General features: G+C 59.2%; 1 protein-coding gene across 4 annotated transcripts in view; it reads right to left on the bottom strand.

Annotated features, from left to right (window-relative positions):
• Window positions 1–16,279, bottom strand: part of RBPMS2 (RNA binding protein, mRNA processing factor 2) — a 31,070-nt gene extending 14,791 nt beyond the window's left edge. For 3 of the 4 annotated variants that reach the window (XR_010072594.1, XR_010072595.1, XM_063346850.1), the window contains exons 1-4: window positions 15,915–16,279; window positions 1,744–1,821; window positions 1,020–1,058; window positions 389–451 (exon numbers count right to left, since the gene is read on the bottom strand). Coding sequence is in view for 2 of the 4 variants with exons in the window: in XM_063346850.1 (XP_063202920.1) it covers window positions 389–451; window positions 1,020–1,058; window positions 1,744–1,821; window positions 15,915–15,974 (240 nt within the window). In the remaining 2 variants the exon portion in view is untranslated. The remainder of the gene's footprint in view (window positions 1–388; window positions 452–1,019; window positions 1,059–1,743; window positions 1,822–15,914) is intronic. The other variant, XM_063346849.1, reaches the window with a different exon arrangement.
• Between the last annotated feature and the right edge of the window lie 2,931 nt (window positions 16,280–19,210).

Here is a 19,210-nt window from a genome sequence, read left to right as displayed (position 1 = left end):
GGGGGGAGCACGTAATAGATAAGAAACAGGATTCACAGCCTGCGTCCTGTTGCCAGATGCCAACTGCTGGGTAAGGAGGTGCATGCCAGCTCCAGAAAAGGAGTAGCTGTTTTTTCCCCACACCCTCCAAGGTCCTGGAGCAGTCTTCCAGCAGTCAGAAACTACGTCTTTTTGCATCTGTTTTCTCAGACCGATGTCAGTCTTAAAAAGCTCTCCTGCTTCCCTGGTGGGATGCTGCAGGACCATTTAGCTTACTCAAGGGCATGGCTGAGACACCCTGACCCTTCCTATGCTACGGACAAGACCAGCATCACTCTAGCCCCCAACTCCAAGCCAAGCTGTGGCAGGGGGTAGGGCCCCCAGCCCTGCCAGTACATCGGGTACTCACATTCAAGGCGTTCTTCGCTGCTTCAGCACCAGCCCGGCTGTCAAAGGTCACAAAACCAACTGGCTAAAAGAAATAATGCCGATTTCAGTTTGGAAGCCTCCTCCAGCTCCTCAGACTGCCCCGCGACCCTCTCTGCCCCAGACAGTTTACTGCAAACAGAAGAGACCACCTAAAGCTGCAGAGGGCCTTCAAGCAGAGCTTGAAGTCATCATCATCCCAAGATTCCTACTCCATGTCTGCTCCCACCACACCAAAGAGCTTTGGTATTCCTACATGTTGGGGGCATTGCTCACCCGGGTAGCCCCCAGTAAGGGTACCCCCTTGCCCACAAGGGGAACCGCTGCCTTAATTAGGATGGGTCTGGGGAAGGTTTCTAGCAGCACAGGGTTTGAGGCTGAAGCACCGCGTGGTCTGGGCAGCAATAGAAGATATGAAGGCATTTGGCACATGCGGAGAGCTTGGGGCCACCAGGATGGTGGGTGTGAGCAGAACCCAGCTGCACCCATGGTGCCAAATACAGACAATGCTTTACGCAGTGAAATGGTGTCTGTCCCCCCTCCCCTTCCCTCCCGGCATGCCTGCTTTTCCAGAAAAAGCCAAAAATACCCAAAGCACTGGAAGGAGGAGGTACCTGCTTTGAAGTGAGCTTGATCAGTGACCCTTCATAACCCTGGAGAAGGGAAGAAAGAAGGGAAGAAAGCAAGTCAGCAGCAGGTTCCTGAAGGAGCTGAGCTACAACCAAGACGTGACATGACAGCTCCAAGAGTTACTGCAGCACCAAACCCTTCACAAGGCAGGGTTTGCAGCAGTAGGTACATTAACATGGCTCCTCTTTCCCACCAAAAGAGAAGACTGAGATTACTCCAAGGGCAGAACAGGCATCTCAGCTAGCCCTTTGGGAAGGAATCCCATTTTCTAGCTCTTCATCAAGCTACTAAGATGAGCACCCTGCCTGGCTAGTGCCTGGAGAGCATAGAGCACCCTGTGCTGGAAGAGGGGGAAGCGGAGTTCTCTTGTTTGCCCAAGGACAGCCCATGTCGTGATCTAGTGAAGGATGGACAGTTAGGAGACCAGGATACATCCTTGAGGAAGGGCTGGTCCAGCTGGGCTGCAGGCCTGACCTAGCAGCCTTCATCAAGCTTGGAGACAGCCTGATTTCCACAGGCTCCAGGAGTTACCCAGCTGAGAGCGAGCCATGGGATACCATTCTGGTTCCATACCAGGTTCCTCAAGCTTCCACAGAAGGCCTACCTTCCCACTTCATCCTTGCTCCCCTCCGACACAGATCTTTGCTGCAAGGTTAGCCACAAGACAGCCTCTTTCCCACCAAAGACCAAGTCTGAAGACCTTCTTACCTTGAATGGTCGGAAGAGTAGGTAGAGCTCTCTGGGCTTGATATCCACAGGAAGGCCACTGACAAACAGCGTCCGTACCTAGGAGAGAGGTCAACGAGCTCTACTGAAAGGAGATGCTAGGTACCAAAGCAGGAGCACAGTTCAGAAGCTAGGTGCAATAAGAGTGGGGCATCTCGCACCAAAGGTGGCCTTGCAGGCACTAACCCTTCCCTACAGGAGAGGAGCATCGTCCAGGATAACATACACCCGCTCCTTTCCTCCCTGCCACAAACGATTTAGACCTTTACAAAAACCCAGTCTCCAGCAGAATAGTCTGGGTTGATGAGGGCACAGACACCAGCCCACCTTGGTGACTAAAGCTTGGAAGGCCTGCTAGAAGACCGTACACTGCCAAAAGCACTAATGCAGAGTTTGACACATATCAAAGGTCCAGAAGAGACCAGTACAAACCCCAGCTGTCTCTCTAGCTATTTCTAGAGATCATACACTAGATCTCCTTTCCTTAGCCTACCCTGGCACTTCAGCCATTGATTCAAAAACATCCCTCAATTTTGAAAAATGCCTCACTGAGAAAAGCACTCATCTTTTGACTTCTGCAAGAGCCCCAGAACATCACTGGGAGGACGATTTTTTGGGTCCGTCCCAGCTCCTGCACCAAACATGCATCAGACCCTTCAGGAGCTGCTCCCAAACCAGCTCTTACAGCGTTTGTTCTATTGTGCCCAGCCAAGAGCCAGCTGGGCTGCACCAGGTCCGTGAAGGCTGCTGCTCTTTCCAAGCCGCAGAAGTCCCGTAGCAAGTCCAAATGCACTCAGCGCGTATAAGCAAAAACCAGAGCACCAGAGGAAGATTTCAATAGATAGTCTGTTGAAATTATCTATAACAGTTCACATAAATAGCCAGGGAGAAGAAACGGTGCTGAAGGCTCATGGCCTGGGACAACTCTGCTCAACAGCCAGACCATCACAGCCACCTTCTCCCTGCTCTGGGAGACGTTGGCCAGCAGCCTGTTTCCATAGGAAGCTGCGTGATGAAGCTGCCAAGAGTTCTTGTAAATCAGCCCAGAGCTGGAAAGGGAAGTTATGCACAACAGAGGTCACCAAGACACTAGTCATCATTACCAAGGACCAGGAGCACCGCTCAGCCAGCACTGACAGGCAGGTGAGGGAAGACAGAAGACTATGGGAATGAGATGGAGCTCTGTGTTCCTCACTTTTCATTGCACGGGGATACCACCCACCAAACCAATCCCAAACAAGCCACAAGAAGGTCACGGCACAGCAGTGATGCCCAAATGCTCAGAGTAACACCAAACAGACTTTTGAGCCGCAAAACACGCAGCAGGACCAGGAGCCCTAAGCCAGAGCCCACCTTCTGGCCTGCTTCCAGCCTGGAGAGACCCCGTTATGTTTGCAGGGCAGCAGCACTCTGCTCCCACGTTTTAGCTTTTGCTCAGCCCTTTCTGCTTCCCCAGACAAAGTGGGTTCTACCTCTCTAAACCTCTTTTGCCACCAAAGTGAGCGGCACGTGCTTGCCCTGCTCCTGGACTGGAGGCTGCAGATGCAGGAGCATGCAGCAGAGCCTCTGCACCCTGCACCTCTCTGAGAGATTCAGCCCTCCAGGCAGGGAAGTTTCTCCTGTTTACAGGTGAAAACACACACCTCCTTGAGCTCCCGTGCCCAAGGCAGTCCTGCCAGGGCAGAGAGGCACCCTTCACATCAACGCAGGGGCAGCCGAAGCCCTCCAGGATGGGCAGTGATCATGGAAGTCTTGGAGACCTCTGCCCCTCTTGCTCTCCCTGCATGCTGAGACTAAGGGCTGCCACCCCACAGCGAACTGCCACCACTCCCCGTTAGTGTGCAGAGCCCTTCTCCAGCCCAGCATGTCCCCAGACCACTGCAGAATGCGACCACTGAGTGTCCCTCCCTCCAACGCTGGCATCGCTCCCATCCCTTCCCCCGACCCCTCAGTATGGATGGCCTTACCACATGACCTCGGCTTTCGCTTTGCCCTGTCCAGGGAAGCGGGATGCTATCTGGAGCACTCCAGAAACGCTTTCCATGCCTACAGTCTCCCCACCCAGCCCAGCCCCTGTTTGATGCTTCGATGCACCACTCCAGGGCCACCTCATGCCCAAACGCAGCGGCCAATGGCACTGCTAGCTGACTCGGAGACTTGGGCACTTGCCCTTCAGCGTGAGCTACACGGAGCGCTGGCAGCGCATTCCCAGAAGACACACGGCTATCTCTTGCAGGGGAGGACCATGCGGAGCGTGGTGGCACACATGTGCCTCAGCCATGTGAAAGCACCGTCCCTTTTCAATATTTCAAGATCTGAGTGTGCTCAGACCCCAGAATGGATGTTTCTTCCAAGCAGATAGAAATCTGCATCCCTGTTGGGTCTCTAAATGGTCCCGTGATGCGTTGCTTGGTAAGTCCTTGCGACAGGCATGACAGAATGGAAGACGCGTGGTTGCTCGGGGAAGGGGAAGTCAGCCACTCCGAGCCATTACAACAGCCTCAGCAGAGCAACACGGGTGCCTAGGAAAGCTCTTTGTCAGAGGCAGCGAGCTCCTAATGCCAGCCCCATGAGCTGCCGCCGAGGACAGGAGCGAGAGACCTTCTCTCACGGGCCAAAAATCTTCCCTTAGCCTCCAGGTCTGTCACCATATGCGGCATTGGAAAGGGGATCGCAGCCAACCCACAGCACCCGCCAAGGACTGGCATGATCCCAAAGAAAGCCTGGGCAATCCCAAATGCCGCCAGCTAACATCTTCAAACAAGGGTGGGTTTGGCAGTGTTGGGTTGATGGTCGGACTAGATGATCTTAAAGGTACCTTCCAACCTACACGATTCCATGATTCTAAGGTTTCCCTAAGGGTCCCAAGACAGACCAAGGAAGGTCCCTGCTCAGAAGAGCTTGTTAGAAGTGATGAGACCAAGCGGTTGATTTCCTGAGATCTCCGCAATTCAGCACATCCATAAGCGATGTGGAAAAGGGTAAGTGAAACCAAGTTATTCAGGGAAGGGAGGGTGATGCTGGCGAGAGACCCTGGGTGATACAGTCGAGGGACAGGGTGAGGTAAGCCAGAGGGAGATCGCTTCCGAGATAAGGTGTAAACACAGGATGAGCAGCAATCCGAAAGCAAGGGAGGTGTGGGGTTATCCCACGGGGGAAAGGCAGGAGGCAACTTGCCAGCCTGAGCATCTTGTGCACTGTGGGCAGCCCTCGTCCAGCCTCCTCCCCCTGCTCCCGGAAAGAGGGAACTGTGGATGAGGGCAACAGGGTCTGGACAAGCATCTTCCAGTGGATTAACCAAACTGGGACTCTCCGGTCACCCCCGTGCAGCCCAAATCCTGCAGGCTTTGAGAGGACCACCTAGGGCTGATGAATCCGGGCTTCCAGCCCTTGCACTCAATGTGCCACGACAGGGTAGGGCTTAAATACGTTTGCCCTGCTTCAGCTCCCTGCCACCAAACACCAGATCCCTGTAGATATTCAGTCTCCCCACAGAGCGGCTGGAAAAGCCACAGGACAAAAAAAAAAAAAGTGTGTATATATATATACATACACACTCCATCCAGGGCTAGATCAGGAACTGCCTGGGCCAAGCTGCATGTTCAGCAGGAGCTTGGAGAAGACAGAGCTGAAGCAGATCTCCAAGAATACCTTGTTCTCATGCTCGCTCTTGGACGCTGCTGCCAGCCCCTGATGAGATGCTGGGCGAGAGCAACCCCATCTCACCCAGGACAACCGATCTTAATTAAACACACAGGCGGGGAGAGACGTGGGGCAGCTGGGCAGGGAGCAGCCCTCACCCAGGACAGCCCAGCGGGGTCACGCTGCTGGAGGCCCTGCGGAAAACGCTTTCCCTTCCCCATCCCTGCCCCCTCTGGGGATGTCCCCAGTCCAAACACCCGGCAGAGATGGCGGGGAGCCATGGAAAACAGGATTTGTGCCAGGAGGGACAAGACCATCTAGGCCATCTCTTGGAGAGGGAGGATCCCAGCATAGCTTCCCACGCAGGAGGGAGGGAGGGACAAGGACAAACCCAGTTAGTGCTCAAGCCTGGGGAGGCTCTAAAGCCGTCCTTGCACTGCTGCGTCTCCCTGAAGAGACACAGGGCACAGGCACAGCCAGGTACTCAGCACCGAGGCTTTAAAGAAGCCAAGCAGCAACACCTGCCTCTTCCTGCCACAGCCCCAGCACTGCCAGGAGGTCAGCAAGGGTCTTACAACCTCCACATCTCCTGACCACGTCTGCTTTTAACTAAGAGCTCCTGAAAGGGACTCCCAAGCGGGGCCAGACACCGTCCCGCAGCCCAGCAAGGGTCATGACAGAAGTGTTAGATGCAAAGGCACAAGTACCCATCGCCAGCAAGGCTGCTCCGGTAGGTCTCTGGTGCTGGGCTTTTCTTAAGAGACTGCTCAGAACCCTCCCAGAAGAGCTGTGTCACCCACAGCCCTGCTTCTGCACAGCTCTGGCCGCTCCGGCCACCCAGCATTGGCCAGGTCCTGGGGCCACACTCCCAGCACCTGGAGCACTCGAGCCCTTCCCACCAGTGGTTAGGAGATAGCCAAGGACACCTACTGCAGGAACATGCTCTAGTGCCTCATCCACGCTGTGTCACTGGACATCGCCTCTCCCCAGGAAGCCACCCCCAGCTACATGCCATTTTTTCCTGGAGACAAGCTGTCTCCCACCCGTTCACACCAATACGCCCACCGAGCCTTTTTCCTACACCACCAGCAGGATGCCACATCCTGCTGAGGACAGGGACAAGCCACATCCCAAAGGTGTCCCTGCTCCAGGCAGCCAGGCTCCAGCTCTTCCCATGAGAGAACATCCCATGGGGGCGACCCTCAGACACCTGGGGCCACCGGCAGAGCCACAGGGGGGATGCAGAGCCCCAGCTCTGGCCACTGCGATGCAGCCGGGGCCACTTGACGCGAGGCCGCTGGAATGCATGGAGGCTGCGGGCTGCCCGAGAGCCAGGACTTATAAGGCACGGCAGCGAAAGGCGGGGAGGCGAGCTCGCAAAGCAGCATTTTCCTCCCCGCAGCCCCCAGGAGCCCGGCCGTGGGGCTTAGAAATGGGACAGGACCCTCATCTCACCGCCCCATGCGGGACCTGGGGCCACAGGGTTCCTGTCGCCCCGCTGGGCAGACCCAGCCCTGGGCAGTTTTGCTCCTCAGCACATCAAACTCCCAAGAAGCACACGGGAGGGGAAAACCGGAGGAGAGAGGTGGCCGGTCTGTGCCAGGGACAGGAAAGCGGGGCAGCCTCAGCACCAGGCAGCGTGCCTCCCAAGGGGAAGGCCTTGCTAACAGGCTCCTGTGCCACTCTGTGCCTCAGTTTCCCCCGACACCAGAGTGAGAGGCTGCAAGAACCAGCTGCCTGCTTGCAGCTCCGGCAGGGCTCCGATGTCCCCAGGCATGGCAGCACCAAGCCCTGGCGCAGGATGGGACCAGGAGCTGCCCCAGCCAGGAAGCCCTGAGCAGCCCTAGGGCATCCCCCCACAGCAGGGAGATGTTCCCCCATCCCCAGAGAGGAAAGAGGGCCTGGAGCCTCCCCCAGCACTTGAAGCAAGGAGAGCTTCGGGCATTTCCCTCCGAAATCAGCCTCTCGCACGAAAGGCGCCCAAGGACCAACATCCTGCTCACCCTGGGGGGAGGAAGGCGGGCTGACCACAAGCAAGCCCAAGAGCACAAGCATTTTGTCCCCAAGGGTGGGGGTGTTTCACATGCGACACCGCTGTGCCAGCCCCTCCCCGGCACCACTCTCCCCCCACTCCGTGTCGGGCAGGGGGATGTCAGCGGGGCTCAGCGCCCTGCGGTTGGGGCAGGAAGGCACTGGGGTGAGGGGGGAGGCACCAGCCCCTGCCCAAGGCAGCAGGAAGCACATGGGCACCGATAACTCCAGGCACAGCGGGGCAGCATCCAAGAATAGTCCAGCGGAGGAAGCGCTGCTGGTGGGGCTTTGCCACGGAGACTCCCCCGGCTCAGTCCCATCCCCTGCGTCTCCGCAGGATCTCATGGAAAGGATGGCACCCAGGGAGGCACGGGCCACAGCAGGGGTTCCAGGCTGTTGAAACACTCGGGGACGCCAGCCCTGCAACTCCCAAGAGATTATCGTCCCAAGGGGACAGATCCCCAGCTCAAAGAGATGCTGGTTGAGCATCCTCGGGATGCCACCACAGCCTTCCACCTTGCCAGGAGGTCTGCTGAGCCAGAGAAGACACACACAAGTACCGCAGGCAACCTGCTGAAGGATGCTCACACCCATGGCTGCACTACCCAGCCCACAGCACTAACCCCCTGGCTCCAGGGACCCAGCAGCACATCTGCCACCCTCTGACGTTCGGGGACCTACAGACACCTCTCGCCATCGGCTGAAGCCGTGGCCCTCACCCACGAGGACGGCTGACACCAGGGAAACCTGCTGCAGACCAGCTCCTCCTGCCCACAGCCAGGCACTTGTTCTCCCAGCAGGAGACATGGAGGTCTGTTATGGTTTCAGGAGCCCACAACAATTTGTTGTCGTTTAGACAATTATTCATCACCTGATGAGCCCTCCCCACCCAGGAAGGGGAATCAGGAAAAAAAAAAAAAAAGAAACCCGAAGGTTGAAATATAAACAGATTTAATAGAATAAAACTAGATAATTAACATTAATTACACTAAAGAACCAATATTGACACCAATACCAATATAAAATAGACAAGGATCGTACTCAGCCCATTCCCCAGCAGAAGCCGTGCAATCCCTGCAGGGTCAGCCAACATGGGACACTGGAAGGGGAGGAAGGGAAGGGCTCAGGGCTCCGGCACCAGGGCAAGGAGTGCTCAGGATGGCAGCCAGCAAGGGAGAGAGGGAGAGAGCGCTCCTCAGCAAACCTTCTAATTTCTATGGAATGTGACATTCATGGGATGAAATAATCCTGCTGGCAGCATGGGTCAAGTGCCCGGGTCTCGCTCCTCCTCATCCCCGCACCTGGCAAGGCTCAGAAACACCGAGACCTTGAATCCCACATAGCCTAGCCGGCCGTAAAGTAAATATTTTCATGAATTCAGGCACCAGAGTCTTTCTAAAAGTGCAGTTTTCCCAAGCATTAGAAGAGAAATTAGTCCTGTGTCGCTCAAAGCGGGACAAGGTGAGACAAGCTCTGCTCAGGGCAGAAACTGGCAGGAAGACATCAGTTTGGATGCAGGACCCTCCTGAGGTATTTTCTCACCTCGGATCCTTAAGCAAGTACATCTGCCTGCTTCGCCCTGACAAGAGACGATTCCTGGGCACTCTCTAGGCCTGTGCCCCCTCTGCCCACGGAGCCAGGACACAGCCACAAGAGCACATGAATCTCTCCTCAAACCAACCTTCTCCGGGGCAGCGCACCGCTGGGCACGCCGCAGCCCCACAGAGCATGCCTGGCATCTCCACGGCCCAACACCAAGCACGTCTTCCACAAAACCCAGGTGGTGACGAGCTGCAAGGTTGCAGCAGCTCTCTGTCATCGAGAGTGGTTATTGGAGCGTCACCCCAACCACAGGGAGACCTCCGGGGACACCAGTAGGGTGTCAAGCACCCACAGGACTGAACCACCATTGCGTCAGTCTGGCTCTTGGCAAAACAGGGCCGCCAGGCAGCAGGGAGGGGCTGCACTACCCAAAAATGGATCAGAACAGCCAACCCTAGCCTGCGTCATGCCCTCATCTCTCTGTGCACCACAGGGCGCTCTCCCCACAAGACCCCAAGCAGACACCCAGCCCATAGAGGACAAGGCAGAGGTAAGCCCTAAACCCACCAGCCCAGCGGGGCAGGGCAGAGCACGTAGCAAGCACGGAGAGGGCACACAGTCCTGCTAGAAACAGGTTATGGCCCAGCCAGCTCCCCACTGCATCCTACCATGGCCAAGGAGACCCCAGGAGGTGAAGCTTCCTTCCTCCTCCAGTACCTCCCAGAGGAGCTGGGTGCTCTCTACAAGTCCATAGCTCGCTCCGCACATCAAGCCACTGCTAGAGGTGACCCAGGGGAGCCACTCAGACAGACGGACACTGGCCTCCTGCCCTTGAAAGCAGATGGGGGAGACACGTATCCCCAGGCCAACAGCTTCTGACACACAGCCACACACCAAGGACCTGACCCCACGCTAATGCAAGAACCCACCACCACGTCCTCAGCAGCGCAGGAGGGAATGCACCATCCCAAAGTAGGAGGTGCAACATTTCCATAGCCTCTTCTGGGCTACGTAGCAGGGCTGGAGATCTTCCACATGGGTAAGACTGCCCTACTGGGTCCTTGGGTTTCCAGCAACCACAGCCTGTAGCCAGGTAAGCTTGGGCTCAGTGACCAAGGAGATCCAGCAAGGGTGTGCAAGGCCAGCACACGCGGTCCCACGTGACTGTCACCTAGAGAAAGCCACTCCAGCAGCCACTGGGCACATCAAGGCAAGGCTGTAGGCCTCATATCTCAGGATCTCATATCTGTGTTCAGCTACATTTGGCCACTTGGGCTTGAAACTGTTCCTTCCCATAGGGCACACAAGAGAGGGCAACATCTTGTCCCTGTTCACAGAGCCAGGCGTAGGAGATGATCTTCACTAGACAGATGGACAGAGCAACCCTCAGCATCACCCCTGTTCCCATCTCCAAGCAGGACCCAGTGGAGAGCCCTGGGGCCAAGGAAAGCCTCACCACCCCAGACACCCCAAGCAGAGCCCAGACCTCACGTAAACCTCTAGCTCTACCCTCGCCTGTCATCGAGCCATCATCCAAAGCATCGAAACACAACACCCCTCTCCAGTGGGGCCGAACCAAGGGGGGACAGCAGGTCCTGGAACACGCAGCCTCTCAACCATGCCATGACCCTGTGGTGCAACAGTCAAAGCGTCCTTGCCAAGCCTGCAGCACACACTTCTGCCATGCCAAGGGCAGGGTCAGCCAGCATGCGTCTCCTCGTGGCGCCGGTACCACTGCCCACCCCAGGGTCCCTCCTCGCCAGACATGCGGGGGTGGCTCAGGATCACAGCTACCCTGGTGCACCTCAGGGTGGCCCAGGTTCAACAGCTCCGGTGCCGGGGCTGCGTCCCACTGCCCTGTCCCCTCACCAGGTCCCACTGCCCAGCACTCGGCGTCAGGAGGAATTCAGTTTCAGCCATCCCGCATGGTCTTTTAACCTGCAAATGAATTCCTTCCACTTATAGCCTCTGCCACGTGAGCCATCGGCACGTAACGGTGGCTGCTGCTGCAGAAGGCACTTTCCTGCTCCAGGGGTGGCCTTGGATGTACAGGCATCCCTGGGAACACGCTTTTGACACCACTCACCTCCAGACCCGTGAAGGCTTCTGGGTCGCAGCTAGTGCCTGGTACTCCTTGAGAGCAGGTGCTGAGCATTGCAGGTGAGGTGATGACCCCCTCACTCCCACACTCATGCCCTGGTGAGGCTTCAAGCCAAAGCCTTTACTTGAGGCACCTGGAGGGCCAGGACAGGCAGAAGCATTGCTCTGTGATCCAAGCAGCTCAATCTTCACAGAATCACAGAATGTGTTGGGTTGGAAGGGACCTCCAAAGGCCATCGAGTCCAACCCCCCTGCAGTGAGCAGGGACATCTTCAACTAGATCAGGTTGCTCAGAGCCTCATCAAACCTGGCCTTGAATGTCTCCAGGGATGGGGCCTCCACCACCTCTTTGGGCAACCTGGGCCAGTTGGCAGGTTGGCAAGGCCAAGATCAGCAATCCCAAAGGATCTTTTGGCTCCAAAAGCCTTCCGTACCAGTTCCAGCAAGAGTCATACTTGACTTCACACAGTGCCGGTTCCTCTGCAAAGGCATGAAGAAGGACAGCAAAGCCTGAACCACTCTTAGCTACCTTCCAGACATCTCCAAGGGCATCCTTCCTTCTTTTCCCATCCTGATGAGGGGAAAGCAGAGTCCCTTGCTAGCGAGGGAGCCTTTGGGTTTGGCCCTTTGTAACTTCCACAGGCACCACCAGAAACCCCTTCATTGGGAGGCCAGGTAGGGAAAGCTCTGCTCAGCAACCCCGCAGGTCAGCCAAGGAGGAAGACTCATTTCTGAAGCTGAGCCTTGTTAACTGGACCAGCTATGTGGTCAGGTAGCAGGAGGAAGAACAGTTAACCCATCACGGAGGCTAGGTGGGATATTGAATGCTCAAAGCAACTTGGATTCATGTCTAAGAAACTCAGATTTGAAAGATTAAGGAAGGAGAAGGAAGTGCCTTTACAAGGCATTTGCAGTCACCAGGACACAAGGAGATTCCCACATCCCTCCCCCAGTAAGAGCAACTCATGGACAGAGCAAGAGGAAGTCTGGGAACACACCAGTTCCCAGAACCTCTGCGTACATGGTGACTTCAGGCTATTTGCTCAGCCAACAATCTGTCACTAACAGAAAGCTGCATCTAACGCCGAGGGGACTTTTAGGATGCATGAAAATGGCTTCAAAGCTCCAGCCTGGTTCAGCCAGACCAAGTACAAGAAGATTAGCAAGTGGTGACCAAAACTACCTCACCCTCAAGTTCTTTGTAGCAAAGAGCAGCATCAGAGTCATTTGACTTCAGAAATTATGTTAACCTTATTTGTTTCAAGTCAGAGAGCTAGAATCCATGCATGCAAGAGGTATCTAGGCCCACTCAAGCAGAGATTACAGAAATCAAGAGATGCCTGGCACCAGTCCACGAAGCGCTACAGACATCCAGCACATAACGCAGGCCGCTCACCAACAGCATTCCCAGCTGGTTCTGGCTCAGAAAGGCCAGGGATGAAGAACCCACTACCTGGGAAGGTATCATGGAGCTGAGAGCCTTTTGCCCCCTCCCCCCAGGAGGGCATTCTCTAATCAATGGCTACCACCACAGCCTTGCCATGGACCTACGGGAAAGATGATCCTCTCCCAGCAGAGCACAGCCAGGTGGCTTCTCCTGGTCCCCATCTGGGCTCTGCCCACCCAGTGCAACCTCAGGTTCGACACCTTCCACGCTCAGCAGCCCACAATGTCTGAGCGCTACCACAAGAGCGGCAGCCACCACCCTCAGAGCTGCCAGCAGGCCCTTGAGGCCAACCACCCTGTCATGCAGAGGGAAGGTGCCCACGAGGACACCTGGGATAACCCTGGGCTTCATCTGGACGGCCAGTTCCAGGTTTCCCCAGGGACCGACAACTTCCCAGTGACCTCCTCGGAGAGCAAGGATGAACTTCCAGAGTAGGAGCAATGCCTCCGCATTGCACACCCACAACGGCAGGGCGAACACACGGCGTCCTCCTTGCCATACGGCCACCAACAACTACAGGCGGTGTCCGTGCAGAGTGAGGAAGCTCCTGTGGCAGCCGGAGAGGAGCTCTGCCTGCCACAGGGGCCTGCGGCACCCCAGCAGCTGCCCCCCGGCAGCGTCGCCACATACGGTGTCACGCAGATTGGCAGCTGCCTGGAAAACTAAACAGGAGATAGCAGCAAGCGGGGAGGGATGGAGTTTGGGGAGGTGTCTGGTGAGGAACAGCAGGGACTGACATCAGGCCCTGTTTGTTTAACATTCCCGCTAACGACCTCGAGAGGCATTCCTGTCCTCCGCATGTCACCGGGCAGGAAGGGGCTGCGAGATCCAGGGGCTCGCCGATAAGATAAAGGGAAAGGCTGAATTTGGGAGCTTCGCCCCCGCTGTCTCTGGGGCACACAGCCCCCTCCTGCAAACGCCGGGGGGGAGGCGGCGGCAAAGGAGGCTCACGGTGGTGGGGGGCGGGGGCAGACACACGACACAGAGGAGTTTCCACAGCGCCAGGATCTGGCGCCGTGACCCACGCGGTGTGGGAAGGTATCCCAGCACACCCTCCCACGCGCGTTGGGAACGAAGGATTCAGCTTCGCACTAAACGTATTTATCACTCTGTGCCGACGGGAGCTTTGGGGAAGAATCTGGGTGGGATGCGGGATTAAGCTCCTCAGACCATGCCGGCACCCTGGACACAACGTCACTCCCTGCGCCACCATTAGCTGCTTCTGCGGCAAGGAACAGCTCCTGGTCAGCCAGGAGGATGCAGAGGAAAAGCAAGCGTTCCGAGGGCTCCCGCAGGCTCGGAGCGGCCACCACGGAGCCAACCTGCAGCTCATCATTATTTGTGATGGATCCAGGTGCAGAGAGGGCTTCCCAACAGCAACCCCACTGGGGAAGGGGACATCCCCCCACCAGTCCCGGCCCACCACCTCCCAAGCATCCTCAAGCCGCCTCCGGGGTGGTTGGTCCTTCGCTGCACCCCTGGGTGCAGGGTGACAAATGCACCCAGCAAGGCTGCAGACCATCCAGCACGGTGGACTGGACCGTCCCCCTCCCCGCACACCCCCGGAGGTGGCACAATGGAGAGCAGGGGCTGCTGTATTCAACCCCAGCCCCATTCCCCAGGGATGCAATCTTTAACTCAGTTCTCCGGCCACCAAGCACCACTCCAGGGAGGACCGGCTTTCCCAAAGGGCTAGGATTTCCAGAGTCCCAAAAATGCAGTATCTTCCAGCACCCACTTTGCCAAACCACCACCTGGCAGTGGGGAACAGGCCGGCTCTGTCCCAGCACCAAGAGCTCGCCCAGCCACCACCCACGAGGAGCCAGCCCAGCCAGAGCAATGCCACTGGGATGAGCCAAGCAGCATCGACTTCGGGAGCTTTGCAGGCCAGTGAGTAATTGGATCAAGGAGCCGCATTGAGTCTTCTGCGCATGTGTGCGCAGCCCGCAAAACCCCCTGGTACCAAGCCTCCCCGCACCGGGGAAGCGGCACAGGGCCCCAGGTGCTCTGTCTCCCCACCCACCCATGCCAGTGCCACCCAGCGAGGCTGCGACGTGTAAATAGGAGCACCACAGACGTGTCCCATTGCGTCACCCAAGCCCCGCTCTGCGCAGGGGAGAGAAACACTACGGCCGCTGCCTGCCAATCCATTCCACCCCATTACCCGGGTCCCCATGCTGGGCTTGAAGACCAGTGGGGACGATGGCCCCAAGACAGCTGGTGTGCGGGGACCGGCCAGCCCCGGTGGGTGGCGGAGAAGCCAGGCGCCATGTTGCGGCGGCGCGAGCGCACGGCGCGCTGGAGGAGAGTGAGGGGAGGGGGCAGAGCACCTCCTCGGTCCCCAGGGCCAGGCACGGAGGACTGCAGCAAAACGCTACTGAGGCCGGGTGTTTTCCGGCACCATCTCCAAGATGGAGGGTGGCTGGTGACCCACTGCGCCAACGCCCGCTCGAGGGGCGTGATGAGAGAAGCGCCGCGCTAGCAGCGATGCTAGTGCCCAGCCAGTGGCTCCGAGGGCAAACACGCAGGGCTGCGTGCTCGGCTTTGGCATGTGGCTACAGACAAGCGACCCCTGCAAGCCCTCCCAGCAACATCCAGGGTCTGTCTCGCCATGGCAAGGGGACGGCTGGCAGGGCGGCTCGCAGCCCTCCAGCCCAACCAGGCTGCTGGCGCACGGGGAGCAGGGCAAGGTCTCTACCACCGTGGCCCAAGCATGTCCCTAGCAGCCCACACGGGCAGAGCAGGGGCTTGGGGACAGGACACCATGCCCACGGGCACCGGCTAGGTGGAGGGAGCGGGGACGTGCCCGTCCCGAGCCCCGATCCAGCCCTCGCCCCCTCCCCGGGGCGACCCGCGGGGCTCCGGTCCCGACAGCGGCTACCGGCGCCCTCCCCGGGCTGCTCCAGCCCCGGCGCCTCCGTGCTCCGGCTCCCCAGCCCGGGCCGGACCCGCCATCCCGTCTCCAACCCCTCGACGAGCCGGGGGTCCAGCCCCGACGCCGTGTCCTCGGTGCCCCCACCGCGGCGCCGCGATCCCCGGCGCCGCATCCCCCGTTCCCCGACGACGTCGTGCTCCATTCCCGGTTCCCCGACGTCGCACCCCCCATTCCCCGACGACGCCGTACTCCATCCCCGGTCCCCCGCCGCCGTCGTGCCCCATCCCCGGTCCCCCGACGCCCCATCCCCGGTCCCCCGCCGCCGTCGCGACCCAACCCCGGTCCCCCGCCGCCTCATCCCCGCTCCTCCGACGCCGTCGTGCCCCATTCCCGGTCCCCTGCCGCCCCATCCCAGTACCCCAGCTCCCCGCCGCGCCCCAGCTCCGGTCCCCCGCCGCCCCGGCCCCCCAGCCCCGCCGTGCCCCGTCCCCGGTTCCCCGTCCCGGTGGCCCCCACCTCCTCCTCGACGTTGCCGCCGCCGTTGGTGTGCTCGGTGTCCTTGTTGAGGTTGCTCATGGTGGGGTGGATGGGGGGGTGGGGAGGTGGTGCCGGCTGCTCCGGAGCTCCGCGGGGCCGGGCCGGGGGTGCCGGTGCGGTGCCGGTGCGCGGGGGCGGTGCGGGGCGGCGTTGCCCTCCTGGTTCACATGCGGCGTCCCGGGACGACGGCGCCGCTGTTATGGGGCCGGGCCGGGGGGAGCGGGGCCGAGCGGAGCGCAACGAGCCGCAGCTGCGGGGCCGACGCGCCCCAGCCCCCGCCGCCGCTCCCGGTGCCGCCGCCGCGCACCGAGCAGCGGGGCCGGGACCCGCCCGCCCCCGCCCCGCCCGCCCGGAGCCGCCCCCGGGCCGCCCGCCGCCAATCCCGGACCGGCCCGCCCCCCCCCCCCCCCCCCCCGCCCCCGAGGGCGTGCGGGGCTTTTTTTTAATTATTTTTTGTTGTTGGGCTTGAGTTATTTTAATTATTTTATACGCACACACACACGCACACCCCAAGCCACCACCACCTCCTTTCGACGAAAAACTTTCTCAACTTTGATGAACTTTCGGGCTTCGACTTTCTTAAAGGGCCCGCCGGCTCCTCCGCCCGCCGCGGGGCCCGGCTGCTCCCGCCCGGGCATCCCCGGGGTCGGGGAGGGGGTCCGCGGCTGAACCCCGCGGGGGTCCCGGGACTGCAGCCCCACAGCCCTGGGACGACGACTCCAGAACCCTCGCGGTGAAAGCCCCGAGCCCCAGGAATGGCAGGACATGTGTCCCGTAACCCCGGGACAGTGGCCCTGCATCCCCCAGGGCAGTGGCCTTATGAGCCTGGGACAGTGGCCCCACATCCCCCACAACAGCAGTCCCACATCCCCCAGGACAGTGGCCCTATAAGCCCGGGACAGTGGCCCCACAAGCCTGGGACAGTGGCCCCACATCCCCCACGACAGCAGTCCCACATCCCCCAGGACAGTGGCCCTATAAGCCCGGGACAGTGGCCCCACAAGCCCGGGACAGTGGCCCCCATCCCCCAGGACAATGGCCCCATAAGCCTGTGCAGGTTGGCCCAGGTGGGAGCCAGGCTCTGGGCAGTGCTCCTGGCTCCCCGATGTGTGGCAGCCCACACCGAGACCCCCACCATGCCCAGGGAGTTGCCTAACCCATTCCCATCCCCGCCACGGCAACTGGAGAGGATGAAGAGGGTCTTGCCTTCTTCCAGGCCTCCATACAAAAGGGCAGCCCACGGCTGGGGCTGAGAAACAGGAGCAGAAAACGGTGAATGTGGCTCCTCCCTGCGCGCTGCATCCCACCGCCTGGTCCCTCCGCGAGGCAAATGTGTAAAACCCCAGGGGTTCGAGGTCAGCCTGCCAAGTGGGAGATGTTCGGGGGATCTGAGCCACGTCAGCGAAACCAGCGTCGCTGGTACCCAGCCCTCGCTGCCCCCTCGGCGCCCAGGCTGGGTGAAAGCCAGGGGGAATATCAGCCCTGCCCTGCCCTGCCCCACTGCTCCCACGGCCCCCCCTGAGCTGCAGAAGCAATGCATGCTCCCAGGGTCAGAGGTGCCCAAATGCACCCACGGCCTGTGCTGTCCCAACCGCGGCGGACGTCCCTTCACAATCAGACGGAGTCCGCGACTGGCTCGGAGCCACCATTCGCTCCCAGCGGTAGTGCAGGGACAAGGTTTTGTTCGTGTGCGAGCCTGGCTTGGGGGCAATCCCAGCCCATTTCCTTGCCGACACCTGGGTTCGACGCCCCCTTCCAGCCCCAGCCCCCGGCTTGCTTTGCCACCTGGTTGCGCAGAGGCTCCCCTTGAAGACTTAACCCCGACCTCAGGCGTCCCCACGCACAAGCCTCTTCCAGCGGAACCCCGGGGGCTCTGGGAGCAGCAGGGGAGAGGAGAGGGGGACAGCACCGTCACCCCAGGCGGTTCCCTTGGGCAAGCCAGCGCCGGCCATGCCGTGTGGGTCCGTCAGCGGAGGGGCGTCGGAGGGGAGGAACCGTGCACATCCTCCCGGGAGCCTGGGCTATGCGTTTCCTCGCTTTCTAGGCCGGAGCTTTTAGCGGCAGCAGCTGTTCGCATGCAGCACAGTGGATTTGCCTCTCGAGTTCTCACACTGACAGCAGCAAAGCGACTATTTCTTTCTGTAAGGCTGTGTGACCAGCCACTGAGCCAGACAGCCCGACCCCTGCCAGGTCCTGCAGGAGAGGGGGGGAAAAACCTTCACTTTTTAATTAAAAAAAACCCCAATTTGCTTATTTACAATGTTGTCCTACAGGGTGGGGTGGTTGTTTGTTTTGGAGACCTTTCACCCAAAGAATACCCCTGGCCCTGCCAAACCATGGCAAGAGCCCCCGATACGCCTGCAGCGCGGCCAGATCCTCAGCAGAGCGAGGGCTTTCTCCGGCCTTCGGTGACGCCGCGCTTCACCATCCCTTCCCCTCCCCAGCATAAGGCTGCGGCAATAATAACCCCCCAAAATAACGTTACTGGCCGTGCCAAAAAGACTCGGAGCAAGCCTGCCCTGACGAAGACCAGGAATATTTGCGTCCTGTGCTAATTAAGCAAAAAACTGCCTAACCTCGTGGAGCTTTCTTGGTGTTTAGAGGTTGGGTTGGTGCGTTTGTTTTTTTTTTACTTTCTACAGACTTTGGGTCTGCGGAGCCTGCGGCGAGCAGAGGAAGGCGCAAAGGGGTGGAAGTCAGCAGCAGCAGTGGGTCTTCGTCAGACCCCCGGGGAAGCCTCCACACGCCTCTTCCTCAGTGGGACAAACACCCACCGCAAGCAGAAGAGCTGCTGCGTCCATCGCGCTGGGGCAACAATAGTGGCAGGTCCACCACGTCACTGCCAGACCGACGGCCCGTAACCTGGGGTTCATTCTGTGGGAGAGTCTAGCACGTTGCTGCAGAGCAAGAGAAAAGCATCCTGCTTGCACAGCCACCCCTCAGGGCTCTACGCGGTGGCAGCATCCCTACGTCCCAGCATCTCAGGGCTCCTAAGTCATAGAATCACAGAATCACAGAATGGTTTGGGTTGGAAGGGACCTTAAAGGTCACCTAGTTCCACCCCCTGCCCTGGGCAGGGACACCTCCCACCAGACCAGGTTGCTCCAAGCCCCATCCAACCTGGCCTTGAACACCTCCAGGGATGGGGCAGCCACAGCTTCTCTGGGCAACCCGCGCCAGGCGCTCACCACCCTCACAGCAAATAATTTCTTCCTGATATCCAACCTAAATCTACCCTCCTTCAGTTTGAAACCATCAAGTCCCTTTGATGTCCC

This window comes from Chroicocephalus ridibundus, chromosome 9, assembly GCF_963924245.1.
Source record: "Chroicocephalus ridibundus chromosome 9, bChrRid1.1, whole genome shotgun sequence".
Lineage (NCBI taxonomy): Eukaryota > Metazoa > Chordata > Aves > Charadriiformes > Laridae > Chroicocephalus > Chroicocephalus ridibundus.
This window is presented reverse-complemented; position numbering and strand designations above follow the sequence as displayed.